The following is a 23,748-nucleotide window of genomic DNA, read 5'->3' as shown; positions in this document are numbered from 1 at the left end:
TTAACATTTTATCAAAAAAAAAAAAAAAAGATATTCATTTGGACCCTTATTAACTTGCGACTGATCTATGAAATGTAAACGCCTTAAATATGAGATTTACAATCCATTTACATTACCCTCAAACTCGACCACCACCATCTATACGCAATATATATATATATACTCTTTGTGTTACTCTTTCTTGTGGGTTCGAGCCTACACCATGTCACTTCTATGCATTGTAGAGAGTTTCGGGAAATTAGAAATTTACTATTTAGCATCATGATGGGGCTGTCTTTCGGACCTCAATGATATTGTTCACAAAATGGCGACATAAAGCATTCTAATATTTTTGTTGCAAGGACCACCTTGTATTTAAACATGAGAAACAAAAAAAAAAACTATTGCTATTGCTATTGCTAGGTCCAAAGGTTTAATTACTCAATCTTTTTCTAGCCTAACAAAGAAAAATTTTCAGAAGAGAGTGAAAGTGAGAAATCCTGAATTAATGTAAACTGGTCCTGGAGACAGCAGTGAAATCTATAATATCTACATAATGGATGTTCACGTTATGGTTCAGCTAATGAAGCTAAATGATTATTTGCAAGAATTATAATTATTTCTAATTAATTCTGTTGACGTACAACCTTAATAATTAATCCTTCATTTTCACAACACATACAGGGAACTTTGCTTGGCCACCCAGATATATATTATTATTTCAGTAGAGTTATTCAATTGCTAAAAGAATATTAAAAATTCAACGGGCATATGGGGTATGGAGCATCAGTTTCTATATAAAGCAACCTGCCAAGTGCATTCCTCAAATACAAAAAAGAACAAGTATATACTTCACAGCAAACATCAAAACTAAAGTCGAATCATGGCTAAAGGTGTTGAGTTTCGGATTCTATTCCCACTTGTTTTGTTTTTGGTTATGTTACTTTGTGTTGATGGTAAGAGTTTCAACAATAATGGCCATAAGATGAGAAGAGGAAGGTGGGAAGGTAAGCTGAAGATGAACTTTTATCACAAGAGCTGTCCTCAAGCCGAGGAAATCGTGAAAGAGATTGTGTCCAAGAAAGTTGCAGCAAACCCTAGCTTGGCTCCCAAGTTACTTAGGGTTCATTACCATGACTGCTTTGTTAGGGTATGATATGCGTATATATTTTTTATTCTTTATAAATAGAACATCTTTGTTGTAAAGATCATAAGTCTAATGTGGATCACTGATGATATATAGGGGTGCGACGCATCACTCCTTTTAAATCGAGTCGCTGAAAATGCGGCGTCCGAGAAGGAAGCGAGACCTAACCTCTCGCTATCCGGGTTTGAAATCATCGATGAGATCAAATCAATTCTCGAAAAGCAATGCCCTGAAACCGTCTCTTGCGCCGACATTCTCACCTTAGCCGCCCGAGATGCCGTCTCGTATGAAGTAATATATATCAACAAACTCGTCTATATATAAATATTTCATGATTACTAATCAATCAAATAATGAAACCAAGAATCGATTCTCATTCGCTCCGTTTCTATGTTTGTGATTGTAGATGATATAGATAAACAATCCTGTTTTTACAGCATGTCGGATTAGTTTGGATTTTGAGAGAAATCTATGAATTTTCGAAAAAATGCTAAATCCGGAATTTGATATGTTGTAGTTTCAACGGCCGCTATGGAGTGTCTATACTGGACGTGTTGATGGAAGAGTTTCATTAGCAACGGAGGCAGCCAGAGATTTACCTTCTGGTGGGTCAAACTTCACCACTCTACAGAAACTCTTTGCCGAGAGCGATTTGGACGTCGTTGACCTCGTCGCTTTATCAGGTTTAGCATATTTTCATATATTATTCTTTGCTAACCATCACATATACGTTACTGATATAATAAGAAGCAACTAAAATAATAATAACGACCTTATGAAATTGGGAATAATTATAAGAAAATCGCGGGAATATCAGAGCACGTGCATGTCCATGTTACGAAGTGTATGGGATGCTACAAATTTAAATCCTTCCGATCTTCAAGAAATAGTATATTTCTATATACGAAAAATATATATACATAATTCGAACATCATATCAAATTCAATTAACTTCTTATAAATTATCTGTCATATAAAGTACTCATTAATCAACTAATTCAATTGCTAATTTTTCGAGTTTATACTAAAAAGAAACGAAATTGTATGAAACAGGAGCACACACGATAGGAACAGCACGTTGCGGTGTGTTTGGTCGGAGGCTCTTGAACTTCACCGGAAAAGGGGATACAGATCCATCCCTGGACCCTAACTACGCATCCTTCCTCAAATCCAAATGCTCCGACAAATCTCTAAGACTCAACTCTTCCGCAGTAGTCGGAATGGACCCTACCGGACCTCTCTCCTTTGACAGTGGCTACTTCGTCTCTCTCCTACGACACAAAGGACTCTTCACCTCTGACGCCGCCTTGTTGACTGATCCCTCCGCTGCTCACATTGCTAGTATTTTCCAAAACTCCGGCACTTTTCTTGCTCAGTTTGGTCGGTCCATGATTAAGATGAGTTCCATCAAAGTCCTTACACGTGGAGATCAAGGTGGTGAGATTCGCAGGAATTGTCGTCTCGTCAACTAATAAATTCACTTTCGATCTTATTCCTTGATCACCGTAATTTAATTATCATGTACTCATCAATTGAGATTTCTTTTTTTCTTAATTCTATTACGATATTGTAATTTTGTTGAACGATATATAATATATTGAAGTGGAATTGTATCATGTCTTCAAATTATTATTTTAGGATCACGTTACGACAAATTTTACTAGGACCTAATTATAACATGTGTGAGTGGAACAGTCAAACAGAGGTTCTTTTCAAAAAAAAAAAAATTGAATTGAGGTAAATTATTTTTTAAACCTCTTACTTGTACACATTAAATAAAAAGATCTTCAAACTTTATTTTGAACATGGCTTATCCTTTTATTAAAATCCGGAAAATACAACAGATAATGTAAATCAAACTAACATAACAGGAATCACAGTTACGTTACGTACCATCTCTACTTAAAAATCTTACGATGTACTTATTATTCAACAAAAGAAAAACAAGTGAAACATACAAAGTATAAAGGAAGTGATCGATGGATGGGTCGAGTACTCAGCAGCAAAACCAAATTCTAGAGGCTTAGCTTGTCAATAGCTTGAAGTGCACGCCAGTAAGCCTACAAAGTCTCCATTCATTAAAAACTATAGCACCCATCTGCTCATAAAATTTGATAGCATTCACATTCCAATCAATCACAATCCACTCCACTCTTCCCATACCCAACTTCACCGCTTGTTTGGCCACAGCGGTTAGTAGCATTTTTCCGAAGCCTTTTCTCCTGTAAGGCTCTCTCACGAAGATATTCTCGATGTAGAAACACTGTTTCGCTAAAAAGCTTGGGTAGTTCGGGAAGAACAGAACAAATCCAGCCACCACAACGTCTTTGAGCTTATCCGGGGAGAAATCTTGGCTGTCCGGATCCTCGATGGGGAGATCACCGTTATGCGACTCAAGAAATGGGGTGAAGTCGGGGGACGTAGCGTCAGTGGTGGAAAATGGGGAACGGGAGATCTCCAAGAGGAAGACAGTGACGGCTTGGAACGGACGGGAGTTGAAGAGCGTGGAGGCAAGGCCAGACTCGGTGGCGACAAATAGATGCGTGAGGCGCTCAAAAACTGCCATCTGGTGGATTAGCTTGTGAATGAAAGTAACATCGGACGGCGTTGCGAGGCGGATCCGGGAAAACACAGGGTGGTCGGTCTTTGAAGTCTCTGCAGGCACTGTCGTTGGCTCTGGTACTGCGGTTGGAGGCGCGGGAGCTGCCATTTTTTTGTTGTTACTTGTTTTTGAAGACAGTGATGTAGGGGTTTAGTCTTTTAGAGGATCTGTATTTATAGAAAAGTTTAAGTTATTACTTGCTTCTAAGGCTATCATGTTTAGAGTTAGAATTTTAATTATAAGCCAATCTCTCTTCTTGGTAATGTCATGTGTTACACGTTAAAGTAGGTCACTCTCTTCTCCTTTTCATTTCTTTTTTGTTCAGGTTGATTAATCAAAGAGACATTGTCTATATATCACTATGTATCAACTCAACGTATCATAGTATATATTTAGCCATCCCTCAATTTTGTACGCCTCATATCGTTCTCATCTATCTGTAGGTCATTAATCACCTCTCTCGGAAAATTTTGCTAACGCTTAAAAAAAATCAAGAAAAGTTAACCTCTTGTTCTAGATTATCTTGAGTCAATTTCTAATATGGCAATCAGTTTTAAACACAAGTTGGCTCTTCTGCGATTTGAAACAACACACGACATGCAACATAAAGACGCGCGGTCATCTATACCGTTTAATGATCCAATATTCGTTTCACTTTATATATATATATATATATATATATATATATATATATATATGAATCCAATATTAATTTAAGAATAAATTGATGAATTATTTCGATAATACCAAAAAAAAAAATTGTGTCGATGAAAAGAGATGGGATTGAAGAAACGTGAAGCACATGTCGTTATATCATGGAAAAAGACATCTTGTTACCCAAAAAAAAAAAGCCAAGAAATTTAAATGAGTATGGAAAAAAATGGACTACTTTGATAGTATTGTCGTTAGCGCAGTATGGTTAGCCGACATTAATCAGTGCGTTCTATATATGGCTGTAATTGAAGATGTTAAAACTCGTAGTCTAGATTTGTCGACAACGAAATCAATTAATTCTCTTCCAACTTTGGATTCATGTAATCACGACAAAACACAACAATTTTGTTCAAGATAAAGGGAAAGGAAAGAAAAGTAGTATCAATTGGTACTTTAATTCTTTATCTTGGTTTAATTCTTTAGTATCAATTATAGTTTTAATTGTTAACAAATGGATATGGTTTTGGGTGTAAATCCTAGCTAGTAAGTAATATTTTTCATAATACACTTGGAAAGGTTATGTTGGAAATTGAAATAAAACTCAAAGATGGACTTTGTATCAAACTAGAGGGGCTGATAGGGAACTTGGGAAGTTTGAACCGCATCCTGTTTTGATATTAGTATATCAGTTCTTTCTTATGTGTTCATGTGTGTAAGAAGAAGTGGTTTTACAAAAAAAAAAAAACTAGTCTCATTCTTTTTGTACTTTTTGGTTTAAGGCTTCAGGTTTGTATAAAGCCCCAATTGTTTAGTTTTTTATAAACCAATGAAAATGAGATTATTTACTTCTCATTGACTAAATTAGTATTGAAGGAAAAACTGCTCATTAATTCTACTATATGATTTGTTTCTCTTCCTTGGATTGGCCTTGACTATTCTTCTAAATTTCTTCATTTCTACTTAGCGATCTTCGAATTGCAAGTGAATAAATGCTGAACAATTATACATATATATATATATAGGCTTTTAATAATTTAAATACGACCACCTAGAAATCTAAATAATTTTTTTTTTGCTAAGTTTTTAACTAAATCCAAATTCCACTTCACTAAGTTTTTGAATTTTCTTTTAAGAAATTTTCTAAAAAAAATATAATTTATATACCACTTAGAATCTTCCAAACATTCATCACAATTAACATCTTATAATGTACTAATTAATATAAAACGAGAAATTTTTCGTTGTGAAGCTTTATGATATGGACCATCAACAAGTGGCTTTGTGAGAAAAAATATTATTGATCACATAACACATGTAAATTTAATTTATGTGTCTCAAGATGATGTATTATTTTGAGATTTAAATTACTTTTAAAATCATATGCTCAAAAATTACACGTTTTAATTAGAACATATGTATATGATATATCATTCATGGCAATTAACGTCATATTATCTGATATTTCACAATTTAATCCTAAGATCATATTTTTAATGAACAAAAAAAATAATATTCATATTTCTATATGTCTAATAATTTTTAATTTACTTAACAAATCTATCTGCAATCCTACTATAGTTTTTTGACACCGAGGGAAGAAGGTCTATTTTTGCAGAAAAGTACCTTTAAACCTATATTAAAAAGGTAAACTATACTAAAAAAAAAAAATTATCCATACTGAACTAAAAAAAAAAAGTTAAAAAGTGATTACTCAACTTATTAGATTATTAAACTAAAAGTCTCTGTAAGTTTATTATCTATATTTTCATTCTATGTCTCTAAATTTAGCTTTTTATTTTATGTATGTTAATCTAATAATGTAAGCATTACCCGTAGTTTAGAATTTAATATTCGTATTGGAAGATAGAGGATGCCTCAGCTCAGTAATTTGGCAATTAATCGTCAGAAGTTTCTGTCGGTACATTTTTTTTATCTATTACTATAGTGCAAGAGATCAGATTTAAAATGACCTATTTTATAAAAATGTGTTTGTTTTTTTGATAAAATATTTATAAGTGTTAGGAATTATGTAATATTATGCATTTTGGGGCCAGCTTGGCCCACGTAGAAACTTCATTATAGTGTTTTGCTGTGAGGCACACGCGCCCGTGAGTTTGCTTAGAGGGTTCAAGCCCATTATAATGAGTCCAATGGATTTATTTCCGGACAAGCATATAATATTTTAATGTAATCGGGTTAGTTAAACCGAAATTGAACCAAGTTTTTTAATAATAAGAACTAGTATAAAAATTTATCTGATACCCGGATAAACCAATATTCTAACTGAACACAAATTGATGCAACTAAACCGAGTGAACCAAATATACTGAAACTTACGCAAGAAAGCTCGTCTCAAATAGTTGCAACCATCCATCTTAAGAGTCGTACCTCGCAATCAACTTATGGAGACCCGTTTTGACCATGTTTGATTCTGGTTCTGCCGTTGGTGGTGGTGCAGGTGCAGCGGCTGCCATTTTTTACGTAGAGCAAATCAGGTTGTCTTCATAGTCTACGTACATATCCTAGTTGAATGTGGTTCATTTGCTCCATTTGAAATTTCAATTTAACTTCAAAACTACTCTTAACATTCCATTCTCTATAACAGTTAAAACGTGTATCCAATCAATTAATTTTTGTTAAAATGACAATTTCCTGCTTTTTTCTTTTTAATACGTTCGACCATTTTTCATACATCACTAGATTTAATATTTATAAGGGCATCCACAACAGCACTAAGCGAAAATGACCATTATACTTGAAGATGACTGCGGCGAGATTCTTGGCAATTATTGCATTGTTCAACTAGTAAAATCACTTTCCATCCAAATACTTCACCAGCATTTAATCCTCATGTAAATCATCTTTCAAGATTTGTTTTTCTTATATATCTGACTATTGATGAATAAACATTGTGTATGCTCCTCCAAGTGGAACTGTATCATGGCTAAAAGTTGGAACACTTCTTGAAACTCTTAGCATTGCCATAGATGTTGTAAACGACTTTGGTCAGCCTCGGCTTCTACTCTAATTCGACATGTTGCCCTCAAAGGGAACATATTGAAAAAAAGTTTACATTCGTCTATCACTCCAATCTTGTTTTTGTGAACCATGGTGATGACAATTTATCTGTTTTCCACTTCTACCTCTTCTCGATTCACTATGAGATAATTCTCCAATTTTTCATATCCGTAACAAGCACCCATGACTAGAAAACAGAATTACATAACTCCTACTAACAACTTGAAAACATTCCATACATTCCACAAAAGCGTTTTTCTCATTGAGTAATCAAGTAAGCAGAGAGAATCATGATCATCATAAACAGTAAGAACAAGAGGAAACAAACATAAACAGAACAAAGTTTAAAGCTTGAAAAGCAAAAGGAAGTGAATCGAATCTGATACGATAACTCTCAGCACTCTCCAGCACCAAAAACACAAATCTCTAGATGTTAGCCTTGTCAAAAGCTTCGAGAGCATCACCAGTAAGCCTACAGACTCTCCACTCCTGCAAAATCTCAGCACCCATCTGCTCATAAAACTTGATAGCATTCACATTCCAATCAAGAACAACCCATTCAACTCTACCATAACCCATCTTCACAGCTTGTTTCGCCACAGCACTCAACAACATACTCCCAAACCCTTTCCTCCTATACGGCTCCCTCACAAATATATCCTCAATGTAAAAACCAGGTTTCGACAAAAAAGTCGAGTAGTTTGGAAAAAACAGAACAAACCCAGCAACGACGACGTCGTTTAACATATCCGGCGAGAAATTGTAGCTCTCCGGATCTTCGATCGGGAGATCAAGGCTATGAGTTTTGAGAAACGGCGTGAAATCGGGAGAAGACGACGGAGAAGCGGTGGCGGTGAATGGGGAACGAGAGACTTCTAAGAGGAAGACTGTGAATGATTGAAAAGGACGAGAGTTGAAGAGTGTGGAAGTGAGACCTGACTCGGTGGCGGCGAAGAGATGAGTGAGGCGTTCGAAGACGGCCATCTGGTGGATTAGTTTGTGGATGAATGGGACGTCTGATGGTGTCGCGAGGCGGATACGGGAGAAGACTGGGAGGCCGATTGGGGACTTTAGTGGTACCATGTTGGTTGGTTCTGGTGCTGCTGTTGGTGGTGGTGGTGGTGCGGCGGCTGCCATTGTTTTTTTTTGTGTGTTGAAGATGGTGATTGTGAAAAATTAGGGTTTTCTAGAGAAGGTGGGGGCGGTGCTCTGGTGCGCTTTTTCTTGTGCTACGTGCTTAACTGCTTAACGCTTAATTTAATTATGATTATTTTAATTAAATTGATTCAATTTTTAATAGTTTGATGTTTATGATTTTTTTAGAAAAAAAATAGCTAACTACGTGAAGTATAGGGAAGTATAGGTGAATACATAGTCACACATACTAAATTATATTATTGTATATTCAACTATATCAAGTATATGTATTACAAGATTATATGCATGAACTATATGACATCATGTGTTCAATACCATAGACATACAATCTGGTACACTGATTGATTAATTCCAGTGAAGACTGGTATTGACTCCGGCATTGACCAAAAAAAATTTTAAAATTAAAAATTAAAAATAAGAAATTATTATATTAAATCATTTATGATTTTATTAATTAAAAAAGTTCTATTCAATATCTAATTATTTTTTATATATTTCCTAAATATATCTTAAATGTAAACTAGAGAACCCAAACCTTAAAAAAATTTCTAAAAATTAATTTAACATATTGTAATTGTGTTAAAAAGGGTAAAAATGAAAATGTTCATATGTTAAAAGTATATATTGTTATTTTTTTGTTGTTTATATGTTATTTTGAGTATGTAAATTTTAAAGTAAAGAGTGTATATTTTTTATATAACATTTACCATGCAAATTTAGAGTAAAGAGTCATATACTCAATATTTTGCATATTATTTTCTAATGAAAGTAGTTGAATTTGATTTTATTGATTTTGTAGTAATTAAATAATCTGATTATGGGAGATTTATATATATATATATATATATATATATATATCTTGAAAATAATTATAAATTATTTTTATATCTTGAAAATCATTATAAATGATTTTATATCTTGAAGATTATTATAAATAATTTTTTTATCTTGAAAATAATTATAAATTATTTTTATTTAACTATTTACTTTAGCTTGAAAAATAAAAAGTAATTAATTATAAGATTGAATATATTAGAGATATATAAAAAATATTTGGATATTGAATAGAAAATTTCTTTTAATCATGAAAACCCATAAATAATTTACTATAATAATTTTTTTTTAAATTTAGAATTTTTTTTAAGTGTTGGTCAACGTCGGAGTCAATGTTGGTCTTCGCCGGAGTCAACATCGGTTTTTGCTGGAATCAATTGACCGGTGTACTGAATTATATGTCTATGATGTTGACCGCATTACGTCATATAGTTCATGGATGTGGTCATGTAATACATATACTTTATGTAGTTGAATATACAATAGTATATTTGATATGTGTGACAATGTATTCACCAATAGTTCGTGTAGTTAGCCATCTTTTTTCCATTTTTTTACATATTTTTTTAAAAATTGTTATAATAACATTTTTATATATTTTCAATTATTTATGATTTTTTAAGGTTAATCATTAAAAATGTAGAAAAATGAATTTGTGGAACAAGATAAAAGAGTCGGAACATCAATTTTTACAAAGAAAGGTAGTGGTTTTTTTTACCTTTAAAACTATTTTCAATAGAAAGAAAACTAATGTAAATTTGGCATCTTGTATTTGGCTTAATTATAATAATCGTAATTTAAGCGAACTCGAAGAATCAAGTATGTTCATATAAAGTTAAAAATCATTGTAAACTCATCATCATTACGAAGGTTAATTAACGAGAAAGTTAAAGTCTTTGAATTATACAAAACGTAGTCCATAGATTTAGGCTTTGAACCGTCATACTAAATAAGATCATGCTAAACCATTAACATGTAATTGAGCTTTTTTTTTTCTGTTGTCCGCTTTGAATGGTTTCATGTATTTGTTTCAAGATTCCTTGCAAGAAAGAATCCACATCTTAAAACATTCCCAACTTCAGAGAATCCTATAAAAGCCAAAGTTGGTGAGGAATCAAGAAACAAAACTGCTGAAATAAGCCCGATCAATATATCTCCCCGTACGTTTAGATAGAAACTGGATTTTTTTTTTGCTTACCGTTGAAAGATTTTCATGATAACATCCGATAGAGAGACTTGCTTCTCTTTGGATTGGGGGTGTCCTTCCGGTTCATGCAAATATTTCAAAAATATCGTGAAAAACTATAATCAAAGTGATCGTTGAAATTTAAATTTATCCACAACAACTCTTTGCAATGAAGTATATAGGTGCATATCCAATTAGTTTAGGAGCTTGTTCAGCAAAGCTAGAACAACTGCCGCAGCTAAAACCACAGCAGTAAAGCCAGCCAGTCCCACGGCAAAGTCTTCCCAAGATCACTTTGCAGTACTCGTCAGCTTCTTCGTGAAGAGAAGAGTTGGTTCCTCCTTCAATGATAGTTTTTTTTGTTCTAAGAACAATCACTGGTTATATCAGAGATACTAAATTACAACTAAATGGAGGGTGTAATAAGATTAGCTAAGGGGCATTACTTTTAGCCTCAAGCTCTTCATAGTTCGACTGAGAGTGAAACCAACACTCGGTGGTGATAGTAGTTTGAGGGAATGATCCTTCCACTCGTTTACAAGCTCTCTAAGAAGAGCAACACCAGTTTCTAGATTCTCCTCATAGAGATTGTTCCAGCAATCTCCGTTTTCGGTTAGAGACCAGATAGCGATCGCTGTAGCTTCCTTGGCTAAAACAAGATTTCCTGATACAACCGCAACAAATATTGAGAGAGGGAAGCAAAGAAAACTCAAGGGTTATCATGAAGGTTATTTGTTTTGCTACTAATAGTACGTACCTTCTCCAGCTAATCTTAAGGAAATAGAGAATATGCATTCAGTGTGGATATCTACTTGCAATGATAGTGCATGACCATGTCTTGCTAGTTTGGGGGAATATTCCTTCCAATTCTCTATAAGCTCTTTAAGAAGAGCAACATTAGCTTCTAGATTCTTATCCCCAGCATTCTCCGGTTTTAGTCAGATCCTCAGATAGCGATCGCTGTAGCTTCCTTGGCTACAACAAGATTTCCTGAAATAATGGCTACAAAATATAGAATTCTATTTGAGAGAAGGAAGCAGAGAAAACTCATCAAGGTTTGGTTTGTTACTATTAATACCTTCTTCAGCTAGTTTCAAAGAAAGAGTGAATATATGTCGACTGACATGATTCATTCCCTTGCTTGATGATGCTAGTTTGGGGGAATATTCCTTCCAATTCTCTACAAGCTCTTTAAGAAGAGCAACACAAGCTTCTAGATTCTCTTTATAGAGATTGTCCCAGTGCTTCCAGCAATCTACGTGTTCGGTCACATACAGATTGCGATTAATGTAGCTTCCTTGGCTAAACCAGGATTTCCTGAAACAACCGATTCAAACTGTTACTTAATACCTTGTTGATGAGCTAATTTAAAAGAAAAAGTGAACTTTAATCCGTTCCATAACATGATTCGTAAGAATTAAAAATATTTAAACAAGTTAAACCTATCTAGATATTTAAATTATGGATACTAATTATTACAAATAATATTTTTATAGTTCTGATATTATTCAAATGACCCTTATAAATAAAATCAAATGATATTATTTAGTAAAGTAACGTTTTATTCAATTATGTAATAACCCTTATAAATAACGTTTTATTCAATTATGTAATAACCCTTATAAATAAAACGTTACTTTACTAAATCTACTTCTGAATTAATATACCAAATCTACTTCCTAATTAATAAAAGGGGATGTGTATATAAGATAAGTTGTGAATATGTAGCCGACAAGCAAACCCAAAAAAGAAATAACCACGTTGGGGAGTCAAGTCACTTTCCTCGAGAATGATTTTGATCATGTCTCCAAAGGTGTTTCAGTCCTCTATCAACTATGTTCAATGATAATGAAGAAAGAGTAGGCGTAGTAACATCATTATAACAACAGAATAAAATCTAAAATTAAAATTTTAAAAGGCAACATATATGCATATGCAGATAACTACTAATTCAAAATTTGTAGAATAATATATGATAAAATAATAATGAAATAATTATAGAAAATGTTCAGAAAACAAATAAAAATAAATAATGATACAAAATATTAAATCAATGTGAAAATTATCAAATATTTGCATCACTATTTCCAAAATCATTTACATAATGCGTTAAGGGATACAAAATTCATTTGCATCAATATGTAGAATAAGTGACACAATTCATTTTTCTTTAGTGACGTATCAAGGTGTGTATAGAAAGTTATAGTGATGATGGATCAAAGATATAGAAGCATTGATAATTAAGTAGAGGAAATAAAAATATCATATGCATCAAATAACACATACATTCACACGAAGGCTTGTATGGTACAAATTGTTGCACTCAAACCTCCCATCAAAGCCACAAATAAGACACATTACAATGTCACTCACCGAAATATTCATATTTTCTTTTTATATGATTTGGGTCCCTTTTTTCCCTTTCTCCTTTTGTCCTGGTCCAAAGATTCTTCACCTCTTCGATAGATTGAAAAATCAAAATCAAGCGTGAAGCTCGTGAAGTTGGCTTCTCACTGACCCATAGGCCTTCATAGCACCAGCTCTCAACACAAACTGATGGTAAAATGCTGCAATGGCTGCACCCACAAATGGACCGACCCAGAATATCCACTGTAATTGAAAAAAAAAAATTACTCATTAATAAGTTGATCTAAGGACTAAGGAGCAAAAACGTGTATTAGATGGTGAAAATAAGAACCTGATCATCCCAAGCCTTTTTATTGTTATAGATGACGGCAGCTCCAAAACTCCTAGCTGGATTAATTCCGGTGCCAGTAATTGGGATAGTAGCTAAATGAACCATGAACACGGAAAATCCAATAGGCAATGGTGCTAATACCTTCAATTCATTAATGTCATACAAAATAAATCAATCTTCGTCATTAACAATGATATAGACATTTGAATTTGAATGAACTACATAGGTACCAATATTACTAAAAATAGACAAAGAATCAAGTAATGACCATGTGCATAACAGAAAGATTTGGTTTTGTAAAAAATCATATATACATGAAAGTACATATATCATGGAAAATGTATGAACATATACACATGGGTCGTTGTGAAAATGCAGAATAGATTTGGACCATTTACATACAAAGACATGTGATGAAGAGACGTGGAGCACAAATAGGGTATGTCGTTATAACGTGTAAAAAGACATTTGGTACCAAAGACAGATACAAGAACTTGAGTGAAAAATAATTGGACACCCTTTCGTCGTTTATCTCATAGAAGAAGATAGACGCTACACTTATCTGGTCCGTATTATTTTCGTTAGGGCCAAAATGGCTAGACGACATCGTTATCAGTATTAAAATAATAAATGCGTTATATAGCTGGCACTAGATTTTGATTCGATACGTACTTTAATCCATTATTTTTCGACACCGAAATCAAAAAATCTATCCTGATTTATCTTCCAGTTTTGATTTCTGTAATCACCACTAGTACTACATTTTGTTAAAAATAAAGGAAACAAAAAGAAAACAATCAAATCTATGTACTACTTTTATCTTTAGCTAGGTTTTTGATACTTTTGAATGTTAATTCATGTGATCGAGGCTTGTAGCATAGTTTAAAATTACTTACAGGAATGTGAGAGTCACGGGCATTTCGCTTAGGGTCGGTAGCGGAGAAGACGGTATAGACGAGGACAAAAGTGCCGATAATCTCAGCCCCAACACCAACACCAACATTGTATCCGTCGGAAAGCATGTTGGCTCCACCACCATAGCGGTTGAAATAAGTCGACTGGAACAATTTCACCAAACCAACTCCGCAAGTGGCTCCGAGACATTGAGCCACCATATAAGACACAGCTCTCACCAATGATACCTTGCTAGCCAGGAATAACCCAAACGTCACCGCGGGGTTAATGTGTCCACCTATATATACACACACATATGATTAGTATTTTATATAACCAGCTGATCAAGTTGAGGTAAAAATTTACATTTGTAGAAATATCAACATTTTGTATCAACAATCATTTGACTACTATAGTTGGTTCAGTTAGTATTTTGAAAATATTACTTCTTTCTTATTATGACTCAGGAGCCCCAAGTTACGAAGCATTTGCATTTAGCTATGCTAATCAATAAAACTCATTAATATGGTTAAGGAGAGAGAGAGATAGACCAGAGATTCCGGCAGTGCAGTAGACGAGGATGAAGATCATGCCACCAAAGGCCCAAGAGATGCCGAGGAGGCCGACGCTAGCACAAGCTCCGCCACCTGCTTTGGCATCAGTCTGGCTCTTGAAGCCGATGACTGTCAAAACGGTAACGTAAAGAAAGAGGAAAGTAGCTATGAACTCAGCTATGACTGCTCTGTAGAAGGACCACTTCTTGAGCTCCCTCGCCTCGAACATCTTCACAGGCGGTGGGTCTAAGTAGTCCTTTCCGGAGAACGACTCATCCTCAATCGACTCCTCATCCTTGGTCATTGTTTCAGACTTAGCCTTCACAGACTCAGAGAGAGAGAGAGAGAGAGAGAGAGAGAGAGAGAGAGACTAGTTAGAAGATTTGGATGGTGTGCAAAGACGATGGTGAGTGGTAGTATTTATGGAAAGATGTGGCTTAAGGGTTTTTCCTCTTTTGCCTTCAGGTTTTTTCTTTTAAAAAAAAAACATTTATCGTAAAATAAGGGAACACTACAGATGTGTATGATAGTGTCTATGAAGTACTTTTTTGTTGTCTAAAGAATATGCTTCCAATTTATTTCTATTTGGTTATCTTTTAAATAATTTAATTTGTTCAAAAATTAAATTATGACTAAATCTAAAACGAATACAAGGCTCTGAAATGTCTTTTATTTAGAGCTTTATATCTATCGCCCTTTCTTTAACGAACTATTACTGCTAATCCCGTTACACCCTAGGGTTTAAGTTCAGATAGAAGATAATATATTTTATGCCAGCTCAATGCTAACATGGTCTAAGGCATTCTAGGCCAGTTATATCTAGGTTTTGCGTATTATATTTAAAAGACCAAATAATGCAAAAGTAAAAGAACTTTTATTGCAAAAATAACAGTGAATTAAGCCAAAACAGTTAGTGATCATGATTTGTAGTCTAATGATTTGTACTATGTTATCATTATGTCATCACTCAGATTTAAACCTGGCAGTCGTAGTTAATAAAAACTACTTAACAAATGCTTCTATATGAGAACTATGAAGAAATGCTTGAGCGTGATATAATTCAACGATCATTAGATTTTAAGAAAATTTTTCTTAATCCCAACATTTCAAACGTTTCATATGTGAAACTCACATCCAAGGTATACAATACGAAGGAATGTCAAATATAGGCTTAGGGAACGAGAATTACGATATGAAAGAAAGAATGGAGAATGGTTTCAGAATGGAAAATGGGAAATCATATCATTGGATACAAATCTTCCAATTTTACTTCGAAGTGATAAAATTGAATCTTTCTTGGATAAACGACCGACCTCCATAAAAATCAAATAGGGTCCACGTGGTGTGCGTGGAAGACCCATATCTACAACTTTATACGTAGCTAGCTAGGTCCATCCATGGCCGAGTACGATTGGACACAAAGATAAATACAACCTGACATTTGAAGCGAAGCATTTGGCGGATTTGCCAACTTCTACAACAGATGATGTATCTATCACTAAATAATACCCAAAAAAAATGTCTCACGTAATAATCAACCCGACGACCAAAATTTGAAAATTATTTGCTTCATCAGTTATGTTACTAATTTGATTTAGAGACACGACCGTTCATAAAGGTATCACGGGTATATTGATAGCAATTTTTTTTTGACATGACATTTTTATTGTCTTTCTGCTAAACACCTCGAGAAAAACATAGCTTTCATTTATTGTTCTCCAGAGAATTATACTATAGCTTACCCTCAAAATGGCTTATACAAACATTCGATCAAGTAATTAATGCAAGGGAAATATATGAATCAGTGAATCTTCATTCTCTCACGGGAACTTCTTAGCAGGATGGACAACCACACGGTTAGTACACTTCTATGTTGTCACCGATGGAGACACGTGGCGAGATTTGTGGATCGTGATAGCCGCTTGCGGCTGGGGTCGGAATGTACATTGTCTTTTTGGATAAAGGTTCAGTGGTTCACCAAATTTCATTGGATTAGTCACAACTTTGAAATCTCCCAGTTGTCCACGTCAAGTTTTTCGCTGAAATTTCTTTCCTCTAGTTTGTTTGTTTCTCATTATTTAGATGTAAGTCTTGACCATTCAAGCGACATCGATTTAAAGTTTTTTTGTTTGGGATTTAAGGATGGTCTCCTATTATTTCAAAGTTGTGATAAGTATTTAGTGTCGACTATATTGAATAACTAATATTCGTTTTTGAATTTGGAAGTTGTGATTTTTTTATTTTTTTTGAAAATTTCTTTGGCTACTTATTTTTGTTAATTGCAATTATAGAAACAATAGAATAGTCGTGAGTATTATACACGTAGACGGCATTTTTTTTTTTTACAGCCTAAGGATTGTCAATCATGATTTAAACATGATTTTAATCCTAATTAATTTCAAACTACAGCCCAACTGCAGTTTGTAGATATTTGTAGGCAAATAGTCTGAATGGTTGTTAATATATGATGGAATAACTGAATTTAGAAAATTCCGACAAAAACAGACAAAAAGATATATGTGATGGGATAATTATGATGACGGGATGATGGTGATTGCGGTGGTATGATGTTGATGATGGATGATATGTTGAATGGTGATAGTATGTATGAATGTATGATACTATGATGATGTATGGTGATGGACTGATGGTATATATAATGATAGTATAACAATAATAATGGTGATGATGCTGGTATATACGATGGTAATGATGTGTATATATATAATGATGAAAAACTTAACAAATTTAAGTTGATCTTTATGAACCATTTCAATAATATAAGAAATTAGACATAAGAGTCAACTACAAACTATATATATGTATACGGCAAATTTGATTCTAGATGTTTTTGCAATGTGATTTTAACTCCTTATTTCTTAATTTTTTTTCTTAACAGCTGCAGTCATTGATTAATGAGCAATGTGATACTCATAATTAACTCCTTTTTCTTAATTATAATTCATAAACCTAATGTTACAACTTACAGTGGGATGAGCTACGTATTGGTGGGTTATATTCTCTTCGTTAAAAAAACGTGTGAGATCTTATTACATAAAATATGATTATTATCTTGACTAGTATAGACGAATATTTCAATGTCCAGTGGGCAATTTGATCGGTTGAACCGGCCGGTTTGTTGTTAAATTCATCGCCGTTTCGGTTTGGTAAAGAAATAAAAAGTTAGCAAGAAGCAGAGAAAGCACGGCGAACGGAGGAGACAATGCAGAGCAGCACACCGTTGGGGACGACGGCGGTTTCACCAGTTTCAATCAAACACAACAACTCTTATGGCCGCTTCGTTTCCTCTTCAGGAGTTAGGAGACGCCACTCTTCGTCTCTCTTTCTCCTCTCGCCTAGTGTTACTATTTCTCATGCTCCTTCCAAAATCAGATCAGGTATTGACCTCTGTTTTTTTTTTCAAGCCTTGATGAGCTCTCTGATATGGGTACTAGACATAGTTCTAGATTAATATTGAGTTAGATCGAGTTTCCAATTCCTCCTAACCACACCCACTAATCAATTAAGTTAATCGTCCCCAGATAAATTCAATTAGAGGCTTTGTGGTTTACCAAATCTGATTGTTGAAAGATTGAAACTTTAACCTATCTTCAAACGAAACAGTTGAGTATAGCCTATCAATTTATTTGCATGTTTGCTTTAGGAAACTTAAAGTCTTAAACTTTGCGTGATTTGAGCTAATCAACTGTGGTATTGTGTAATTCATAAACTTGAGACCTCATGTCACAGTTAGTCTTTGATGGAATAGATCTAAAGTTTACTGCTTTCATGAGGGGTGTTGAGTTTTTATGGTGAATTTGTATCAGTGGATGATGAATTTGTTATTTTTGATGTTTATATATAGGAGGAGTGTGCAATGCAAGTCAAATAGTTGATCTATTTCCAGCGGTTACACCTGAAATCGTTGTTCGGGAAGCAAGATTGGAAGACAGTTGGGAAGTGGCAGAGACTCACTGCAGTTCCTTCTTCCCGGGATATTCGTTTCCTCTTGATGTTGTTCTTAGAGTAGATAGGTTAATGGCTATGATAATGGGATTTTCTGTTCCACCAGGGTGCCGGAGGACTTGTTTAGTCGCTGTGATAGGTAGTTCTGCAGATGAAGCCATCTGCTTTGGAAGTGAAGATTTCAAAATTGGAGCTTTTGATGCAAAGATCAGCTTAAACAAAGGTTATGTTGCTGGAATCTTGACTGTGGATACTGTGGCAGATTACCTTCCAAGGAAAGGACCTCTCCGCCAGAGAAGGTTCGCTTTCTGTCTCATGTTTTATTTCTGGGGCTGAGCACTGTGCCTCTCTGTTCGTAAGACTAAGGACCAAGTGTTAGGTTTCAGGATCCTTAGCGGCTCTTGTCATTATTTGTTTTGTTTAGATTGTGTTGTTGCTCCACACTGTAATCCTTTGATTTGATGGTGTGTTACTAATTCAAAGTCAGGACGGGGATCGCTTACATATCAAATGTGGCTGTTCGAGAGAATTTCCGGCGCAAAGGAATAGCCAAGAGACTCGTATGGAAAGCAGAGGCTTTAGCCAAGAACTGGGGATGTAGAGCTATCGGCCTTCACTGTGATCTCAACAACTTAGGAGCCACAAAGCTTTACAAAGATCAAGGTTTCAGATGCATCAAGATCCCTGAAGGATCGACTTGGCCACAACCAAAGACATCTCCGGACACCAGGTTTAACTTCATGATGAAGCTCGTGAACAAAAACAACAACAATACACAAGCTCTTGAACAGTTTCGGTAAATCCGACAGAAAAAGGTAAGTTGAATACCGTTTGTTGATAATAGCTCTGATTATGTAAATATGTTATTTGAGCCTGTGGCCTGCACTTGTTTGTCTCGCAGTCTTGTATAAATCCTACTGTCTATAATATTTCAACCAACTACGTTTTGTAACTAAGGTTTTGTAGCGTCAGCAACTTTTTGCTGATCCGGTGAAGCATGTTTTTAAACATCAAGGCATTAGCTAGACTTGATCTACCAATGTAAAAAGACAAACGATTGAAAAATCGTATTCAAGATGCATAGTTTGAACGTGAAAAGTATTATGAAACTCAAGATTAATATATTTCAAACCAACATGAAAGTCAAATAGATCTCTTACTCTGAGAGAATCCTTAATTTAAATCAAACCAAGCTATAACATAAACATTTCACCAGACTTTACCTTTCGCAACCCCTCATTTTTATATCTGGTGAATCATGTCTCAAACCTCCATTTTATGAACTCCTTTCTCTAAGACAGCGAGTTTGATGATATCGAGCGATTCTACCAAGTCATCACATAGTAGATGAGGGTCTGGAATCACCGTTGTATCGACAGCTAGATTGATGATAATCTTGTTTACGTAGCTTACGAAATGGATAATAAGAGCCTTGCTCAACAAGAAACATAAACAACATGTTAGTTAATTACAAATCACCAAAGTTTTCAAGGATTTATAAACATATGGTATGGCATATGATTTAGCTATACTTACTTGTGGTCCACCCGTTGCGCTTGCGGTGACATAAGACATGGGATGGCCAAAAAAACTTACTTCTTCGTCTGGACCGATCACATTTGAAAATGTCAATGTTGTGTGATCAAATAATCTCTTCACAATTGGTTCGATTATCTGCATTAACGAATGTACACATGTTTTTCTTAATAAAGATTCTCATTAACAGTTTTATAAAAAATTTATAGATTAGTTAACAGAGATGTTATATTTTACCTTTTTCCCGAATATTATCAAGGCAAATTTGATGAGTCCATAATAAAACAGTGACTCCATGGAGATCTTTTTCATATCCATTGTAGCTTTGGCTCGGCGGATGTATTCCAACGGATCATCCTCAGATCGTATCCACAAAGGAAACATAACAAAGCCTACAAAGTTTCCCCATCTACACTTTGAACCCTTTGCCATCATATTAGCGAGATCCTGCATTCTCACATGTTATCAACCTTTTTGCATTCCAATTTACTAAAACAGTAAAAAGTGAAAATGGTGGTTACGCTGATTTTACCTCGATCTTTGTATCTGGTCTTAAATTTACGACTACTGTACCACGTAGACGAATTTTGTCTAATGATATTTTCTTCTCGACCACCATATCTTCATCTTTTTATTTTTATTTTTATTAATAAGATATTAGAACCGCAAATAACAGTAATGTACTAATGTTTATATTTTCAGTAATAGAGTGGGGAAGAATTTGACGTTACCAAATTTTTTGCTCAAATATCTTGAGAGGCCTGCTTGTGTCATTCCAAGAAGTACATCATTTACTTTCTACACAAAGAAAAACATGAATTTCAAATTTCTTAATATAAGAATGTGTGGTCAATATATAGAAGAGTGACAATAATCATTAATATGTCTACCATATTCATTGTATTCTTCACCAACTTGACATCATCAAGGCTTATCATCCGATGTATAATCTTTGTAGATCGAATTCTGTCTCCCGGTTTACCAATGAGAGGAGTTTTTGTATCTCGCAAAAAGCATAATGTAAGAAAACACTTGAACATTGCAATAAGAGTTGTGAAAATGATTCTTATCATTAACCAAAACCTCTCAACCAACCACCAATTCCTACGATTGGAATCAACATGTTGTTTTGTAGCCGCAGTAGTAGGAAGAGCCTCCGGGTCTGATAGTTTACGTGAACTAGCGAGTAGAAGAGACATTAGAGACATTCCATCACCCAGTGAATGATGTAGTTTTCCTATACACAAAGATTCTGCATCTGATGTCTTTATATTCAGTATATGAAATTCCCATAAAGGTTTGGAAATGTCCATTGGAGTATTTGCTAGGTTCGAAGTATAGTCTTCAATAAATTGATCAGGATTTTCAATGTTGGAATAATCAAGATCTGGAACAATAACATGATCTTCTACTCGTACACTAACAGGGATCCAAAACGCTTTTCCATTTTTCTTCATCTCCTGGAACGTAACATTGATTTAATGATTTAAGAAAATTTTATACAAAATATTCGAGTTTGCTATCGATCGAAATAATAATCACTATCAAAGTAAGAGTATCATATAATTAGGTATTCTAATAATTTTTTTATTATGATTATGACATTCTTAAATTTCCCTTGTACGTATGTTTTTATATGTAACAAATGAGGCATAAATATATGTATGTTTACCACTTTGCTAGAGAAGCGAGGGAGATTGATCCATGTCTTCGTGATACCTTCTACAATGGCGGTTGGGTTGCATCTAGTTTGAAGCCCTAAAGTTAAAACAATGACGCAGTAGAGACTCGGTGTAGCGAACAGCTGTGAAACCGGGCTAAGCGGCTCCGTTGGTGCTGTCTCTTGCTCATTTCTCGCCATGTCTATTCCCTTTGTCAAAGTTATTATACAGTCTTTCCTTCAGCCACGCTTGGTGAGTAGTTCTTATACTAGTGTTTTTTTTTTGCTACTTCTAATCTCTCTCTTGATTAAACACGTATTGAAATGATAAGATATCATTTTCACAACTCATAAACCTCCCAACTTTGTCATTTTTATGACTTTATGTCTTTATTATATTATTTTCTTCTCTTTCTAATATCCCATTTATTGCGTTACTATTTTGGATATATCTAACGAGTTATGCATTTAGCATTAGGAGTTAAGAGTTTATTTAGTTTATAATTTACTTAAATTCGTTTTCTTTGATCTATCACGAGTAAGTGATGTTTCTATTGTCCCTACTGTATTTGTGAGTCTCAGGCATTTACTTTTCTAGTCAGAGACCAACGTCTTAGACCTTACGTGGGATTGGATTTGTGAAACAAAGTGTAGTTGTAAAGCTTATGTACTTTTCCGGAAAACAGCAAATCGACCGTCCAATTTTTAATTGTAAGGGACAATTATATCTTCCTAACATATGTAGCTCATTTTTTGGGGTTTTAATATTTTTGTTTTCGGAGATGTGTAGGTTAGATCTATACTGACGAAATATATATGCCAAATGGAAAGGATAAGAACAAAAAAAATAGAAAAAAAAAAACACTAGAGAAGATAATAGATCAAACGAGCGAGTGACATTAGAGATTTTGTTGGGAACATTACATATTTTTTTATTAAATTTTAGGTACGGATTATTTAAGAACTATATAGACATTTGATAGTCAAAAATTAGATTGTAATCCCAATTACATCATTTTTTTTAACAAAGATAACAAAAAAAAAAGTTGAAAACGAAACTATTTGTGAGATACTGTATATGATGGATAGAGTAATATGTTAAAAAGATTAGTTTAAATGGTTCTCATGGTCCTGCTAACATAAAAAATGAAATAATTTATAGCACACATGGCACAATGTACGAATCAACCTTCATTATACAGAGCCTACACACATGGCACAATGTACGAATCAACCTTCATTATACAGAGCCTACACACATGGCACAATGTACGAATCAACCTTCATTATACAGAGCCTACACAATTTTTGTATGGTAGAAAAATTAAAACACGAATTGATTGCATAGTAAACAAAACCTTCAGAGTCTCGTCCTCCGGGGAACTTTGGTTTTAAGTACACTCGGTTCCTTATTGGTTTAGCTCTCTGTTGGTTTGGGTTCCTCACCTACATAGTTGGTTCAACTCTTAATTCAATTTGGCTAGAATTAATTATTTTTTAATAGCTGGAAATGCTTGTAAAACATCTTACTATATTTTTAAAATTCATCTTACATTTTCATGGCTAATTTATGATATATAAACTTTTTTAAAATTTATAAATTGAGGTCATTGGATTAGTGAAAGCATCTGCCTTGGCCCTCCATATTTATTACAAAAACTTTTGGGTCCCTGTTTCCATAAAATCATTTATATACACTGTCTTTTTCCTCCAAATTATACGTAAATCTATGTTTTTTTTTTTCTTTTCTTTGTTCTAATTGTTTTCATCACTTTTCATTGTATCTAAATTTTTCTGTAGCGATTTTTTTTTTCTTTCGAGGTATTTTACTTCTTAAGCTTAAATTATACATGATCTTTGTT

General features: G+C 34.2%; 5 protein-coding genes, 1 long non-coding RNA gene and 1 pseudogene across 7 annotated transcripts; 2 read left to right on the top strand and 5 right to left on the bottom strand.

The window, feature by feature from the left end:
* On the top strand, positions 826–2,704 carry LOC104792719 (peroxidase 24). The gene is made up of 4 exons (XM_010518938.1): positions 826–1,129; positions 1,223–1,417; positions 1,644–1,809; positions 2,180–2,704. The coding sequence occupies exons 1-4, from the start codon at positions 863–865 to the stop codon at positions 2,596–2,598; spliced, it is 1,047 nt and encodes a 348-aa protein (XP_010517240.1). The 5' UTR covers positions 826–862; the 3' UTR covers positions 2,599–2,704.
* Positions 2,972–3,853, bottom strand: LOC104792718 (annotated as a pseudogene).
* On the bottom strand, positions 7,593–8,616 carry LOC104792717 (probable acetyltransferase NATA1-like). The gene has a single exon (XM_010518936.2). It carries the CDS (start codon positions 8,535–8,537, stop codon positions 7,827–7,829), a length of 711 nt encoding a protein of 236 aa, XP_010517238.1. The 5' UTR covers positions 8,538–8,616; the 3' UTR covers positions 7,593–7,826.
* Positions 10,264–11,895, bottom strand: LOC104792716. The gene is made up of 3 exons (XR_769101.1): positions 11,657–11,895; positions 11,336–11,580; positions 10,264–11,242 (listed from the first exon to the last, which is right to left on the bottom strand). It is a non-coding gene; the product is annotated as an uncharacterized LOC104792716 (long non-coding RNA).
* LOC109124403 (probable aquaporin PIP2-6) lies at positions 12,819–15,133 on the bottom strand. The gene is made up of 4 exons (XM_010518934.1): positions 14,722–15,133; positions 14,173–14,468; positions 13,277–13,417; positions 12,819–13,188 (listed from the first exon to the last, which is right to left on the bottom strand). Exons 1-4 carry the CDS (start codon positions 15,026–15,028, stop codon positions 13,060–13,062), a joined length of 873 nt encoding a protein of 290 aa, XP_010517236.1. The 5' UTR covers positions 15,029–15,133; the 3' UTR covers positions 12,819–13,059.
* LOC104792714 lies at positions 17,872–19,700 on the top strand. Of its 2 annotated transcripts, none has more exons than XM_019246987.1 (3): positions 17,872–18,122; positions 18,590–18,989; positions 19,174–19,700. In XM_019246987.1, the coding sequence occupies exons 1-3, from the start codon at positions 17,948–17,950 to the stop codon at positions 19,289–19,291; spliced, it is 693 nt and encodes a 230-aa protein (XP_019102532.1). In that variant the 5' UTR covers positions 17,872–17,947; the 3' UTR covers positions 19,292–19,700. The 2 variants fall into 2 exon arrangements, with proteins under 2 accessions (XP_019102532.1, XP_010517235.1); XM_010518933.1 differs by having other exon boundaries at positions 17,873–18,122; positions 19,178–19,700.
* LOC104792713 (O-acyltransferase WSD1-like) lies at positions 19,793–22,224 on the bottom strand. The gene is made up of 7 exons (XM_010518932.2): positions 21,899–22,224; positions 21,117–21,686; positions 20,958–21,024; positions 20,759–20,853; positions 20,464–20,673; positions 20,227–20,364; positions 19,793–20,121 (listed from the first exon to the last, which is right to left on the bottom strand). The coding sequence occupies exons 1-7, from the start codon at positions 22,085–22,087 to the stop codon at positions 19,954–19,956; spliced, it is 1,437 nt and encodes a 478-aa protein (XP_010517234.1). The 5' UTR covers positions 22,088–22,224; the 3' UTR covers positions 19,793–19,953.

This window comes from Camelina sativa, chromosome 6, assembly GCF_000633955.1.
Source record: "Camelina sativa cultivar DH55 chromosome 6, Cs, whole genome shotgun sequence".
NCBI classification, from domain to species: domain Eukaryota; kingdom Viridiplantae; phylum Streptophyta; class Magnoliopsida; order Brassicales; family Brassicaceae; genus Camelina; species Camelina sativa.
Note: the sequence above shows the minus strand (reverse complement) of the source record. Positions and strands in the feature narration are given on the sequence as shown.